Source organism: Phaeoacremonium minimum (genome assembly GCF_000392275.1).
Source record: "Phaeoacremonium minimum UCRPA7 unplaced genomic scaffold PA7_03_scaffold_183, whole genome shotgun sequence".
In the NCBI taxonomy this organism is placed as follows: domain Eukaryota; kingdom Fungi; phylum Ascomycota; class Sordariomycetes; order Togniniales; family Togniniaceae; genus Phaeoacremonium; species Phaeoacremonium minimum.
The window spans coordinates 238,969-242,936 of NW_006921090.1; the positions used below are offsets into that span (position 1 = coordinate 238,969).

The window sequence follows — 3,968 nt, forward strand, 5'->3', positions numbered from 1 at the left end:
GCTGCCACCGTATCAAAATAAGTCCGCTGAGGAGTTAGCTGGTCCCATCAACAAGACGCTTTTTCGCTGGCTGAATGACCTTCTAGTCCGGGGCTATAGGGGTTTGCTAAAGCCGGATGATATCTCTTCCATCGACCACAGACTCTACTCGGCATTTCTTTCTGCAAAGTTCTCGGGTCTTGGCAGATTTAAAAAGGGTACGTCCGGCTCTAGAGCGATATCTGTCGCTTTATATCGAAAGTTTCTTGAGCCTCTGTTGACATGGGCCCAGGTAGTGATTCACCGAAAAGTCTCGCTCATCTCACTTGGAGATGTTTAGGAGACGCGCTCCTCGGCCCGGTATTTCCACGGATTACTGTGACCGGCTTCACATTTGCGCAGCCATTTCTTGTCAATTCGATGCTAAGCCAGCTTGATGACTCGGCATTCAAGCCGATCAGTCACGGTTACGGGCTAATTGGTGCCTCCGCCCTGATTTATATCGGTATTGCGGTGAGTGGTGGCCAGCATTCGCCTCCTAGTGTTTTATCTAGCCTCACTCCTTGAGGAGCATTCGTTTTTCGTACAGTGACTAAGACCCGGCGATACCACAGGTTTCATACAGTTGGTACTGGCATCAAACATACCGTGCTTTGGTTATGGTCCGCGGTGGTCTTAGCCTTGCGATATTCGACAAACTGCTGCTTATGGCGGAAGACAAGAGTGCTGAGCCACGAGTTATGACCCTGATGTTCAATGATGTGCAAAAAATTATGACAAGTCTCATCTACGTCCACGAGTTATGGGCGGGAATAATCGAGACGGGCCTCGCAACATGGCTCTTGTATAGGCAAACAGGGGCCGCTAGCTTCGGCATGCTTGGTCTAGCTGTAGGTATGGAACCGACTGATGCGCTCTTTCGTCACGTTTTCGTGGGAACCTACACAATGTAACTCCTCAGTTGAGCTAACCTGACTACTTTCTAGCGATTGGGGCCTCGTGTTCATGGACTACCCGTAAGGCGAGTCCCAGACAGCGGTGGTGGCTGGAGGCAATTGAACGCCGGCTCAGTGCCACGACAAAGATTGTTGCGTCCATTAAACCAATCAAGATGCTCGGTGCAGACATACGGATTGCTAAAGTCTTGAACCGGCTCCGGATCGCCGAGCTGGTAGCAGCCTGGCCCTTGCGTAGTCTGCAGATTCTAACGTCGCTTTTGTGTAAGTGAATCTTGGCGGATGACTGGCTACAGTCACTGTGGGTTTGTGGAAAAAGGAGTACTGACGCTCCAAGCGTATACTACTATGACATTATCTCCTCCCCTGGTCTTCGCAATTTACCTGGGTATCTCAGGTTCTCATGCAGACTTCACCGCCACTAGAATGTTCACGTCCCTAACTCTCATCAGTCTCCTATCCACCCCGTTGGTTCACATGTTCCAAGCACTTCCTTCATTCGGGGCGGCATATGCATGTTTCAAGAGAATACAAACATTCCTGGAGGCCGAGGAGCATCAAGATCCAAGGATCTTTCAACTCATGGGAACTCCTTCAGAAGGGTCCGCGCAAGTGCCATGTACTGATAAAAGCGATCACAGCCGGTCTTCCACGAGATCTGACGACAACATGGTCATATCACTATCAAATGCTTGCTTCAGCTGGACAAAGGATACCCCTCCGATACTTGACAACATCACGTTACATATCGAAGCTGGAATGCGTGTTGCTATTGTCGGGCGGGTTGGCTGCGGAAAATCCCTTTTGCTCAGGGGTTTATTAGGCGAGGCGATTCAAGTGGCAGGGACGGCGAACATCAAGCCTGATACATCATTCTGCTACTGCGCACAAAGCCCGTGGCTGGAAAATGTATCAGCAGAGCAGAACTTGTTGCAGCGCGGACTAATCTCGTCCGACTCTGAGCTTCAAGCTGCATTGATCAGGCTGTGTGAGCTGGATGATATCGTTCAGGTGCCCGACTACAGGAATGGTGCGGTTGGGAGCAATGGTGTCAGGCTTAGCGGAGGACAACGGCAGAGACTGGTGAGAAGAAATCTTTGCTTTATCGCTCTGTCTACCAGATGTTACTATACATATACATTGGGCCATGGATTTTGTTGAGCTAAATGAACTGACGGTGATCAGGCAATGGCTAGAACGCTTGGGTTGCTAAAGGATGTGATAGTCTTAGACGATGCCTTTAGCGCTTTGGATGAGAGAACCAAATCCAGAATCACAAGTAATATTATGCGACCTACTTTCGGTGGAAAATTTGGAGAGTATTTGACTCAGGCCATAATTCTATACGCAACTCACGATGGTACGGAAACGACCCTTGGCCCCAACCCCATGTCACACAATAGTGAATGAGACGTGAAGTTGACCCATCATGCAGAGAAGATTGCATCTCATGCCGACCACGTGTATGAGATAACCGACGACGGTCACCTAGTGCGGCGACATGATCTCTGCCAAAACAATCATCTGTCCCGTACCCAAGGGTCCGCATCGCTTGCTAGAGAAGACGGAGACTCGCAAGCAAATTTGAAAGACGAAGGCAGCCCATCCACCAACCTAGAGCCTTCACCACCTGGCAACAATGATCCCCAAAAAGACGTAGCGGATCTGACAATATACAAAAAGTATCTTCGTGCAATGGGGTTCTTAAATGCTATTGTGTTCCTCAGCTTGGGCATCGTGCTCGCTGTGACGCTCAAGTTTCCGGGTATGTCAAATCATGATTTCCTTTTCTAGACACGTACTTCAACGTATCGCCAGTGAACTGACCAATTTAGATGTTTGGGTACAAATGTGGACTGATGCACTTTCCAAGGGAGATAACAAGAAGGGCCATAGATTTTGGCTTGGGATCTATGGGCTTTTGGAAGTCCTTCCCCTCATCTCTTTGGTGGGATGGATATGGTGAGCGCACTATTACCCCGTGCTCATCTGCTTAATGTTTTCCAACGTTGCTCATCGTTGAACAGGCACCTTTTCTCCAACGTAGTGCCAGCTGCTGGTCTCTCACTTCACGAGAATCTCTTGCGCACCGTGCTGTGCGCGCCGTTCCCGTTCATAAGCCGGGTCGACAGTGGTAACATCATGAACCGCTTCAACCAAGACCTGATGCTCATAGACTCTTTGCTTCCTTTTGATCTACTCAACACGGTAGAGGAGCTCTTCCTTGCGGTCATACAGGTCATTCTGATTGCGATGGCGTCTGTCCGCACGCTTTCAGTCATCCCTGTGGTTGTTGCAGTCCTCTACTCCATCCAACGCTTCTACCTCCGAACTTCAAAGCAGTTGAGATTGCTCGAGCTGGATGCCAAGGAGGCTTTACATACCAAAATCTCAGATGTTGCCGGCGGATCTGGTCTCTCAACCATTCGCGCACACGGATGGCGGACAGCGTTCCGAGCCGAGTTCATGGATAAGCTGGATCGGTCCCAGGAGCCCGTCTATCTTCTGTACTCGGTCCAACGATGGCTTCAAGTCGTTTTGAACTTGGTCGTGGCCGGACTGGTCGTTGTTATTGCGGGCGTCTGTGTTGCTCTGCGCGGACGAATCAGCGCCGGCTCCGTCGGTGTGTCATTTTTGAACGCCACAACACTGGGAGAGACCTTGACCCAACTCATAATTGCGTGGACATCCTTGGAGACGTCGCTTGGCGCAGTGGCTCGCATCATCTTATTTGAAAGGGGTACACCTAAAGAAGCACAGGGCGAGACGGAGACGGAGTCTGCTAGCATTGCTGCAATCCCCCTGGAACCCCCATCAGGACCGGCCGGCCAGCCTGCTATCTGCTTCGAAAATGTCTGGGCGACTTACGATGAAGGGGCCACTGCTCTAGATTGCGGGACGGGCACAGGGGAAGGCCAAGTATGGGGCCTGCGTGGGGTGAGCCTCGAGGTGGCAGCTGGAGAACGTCTGTTGATCTGTGGCCGCACTGGGTCTGGAAAATCGACAATGTTGCTGGCCCTGCTTCGAATGGTT

General features: G+C 50.8%; 1 protein-coding gene across 1 annotated transcript; it reads left to right on the forward strand.

The window, feature by feature from the left end:
- Window positions 1–2,292: 2,292 nt before the first annotated feature.
- On the forward strand, window positions 2,293–3,721 carry UCRPA7_2676 (putative canalicular multispecific organic anion transporter 1 protein; the record flags this gene model as incomplete). Its single annotated transcript, XM_007915245.1, has 5 exons — window positions 2,293–2,295; window positions 2,619–2,700; window positions 2,771–2,897; window positions 2,963–3,558; window positions 3,696–3,721. The coding sequence occupies 5 exons, from the start codon at window positions 2,293–2,295 to the stop codon at window positions 3,719–3,721; spliced, it is 834 nt and encodes a 277-aa protein (XP_007913436.1).
- Between the last annotated feature and the right edge of the window lie 247 nt (window positions 3,722–3,968).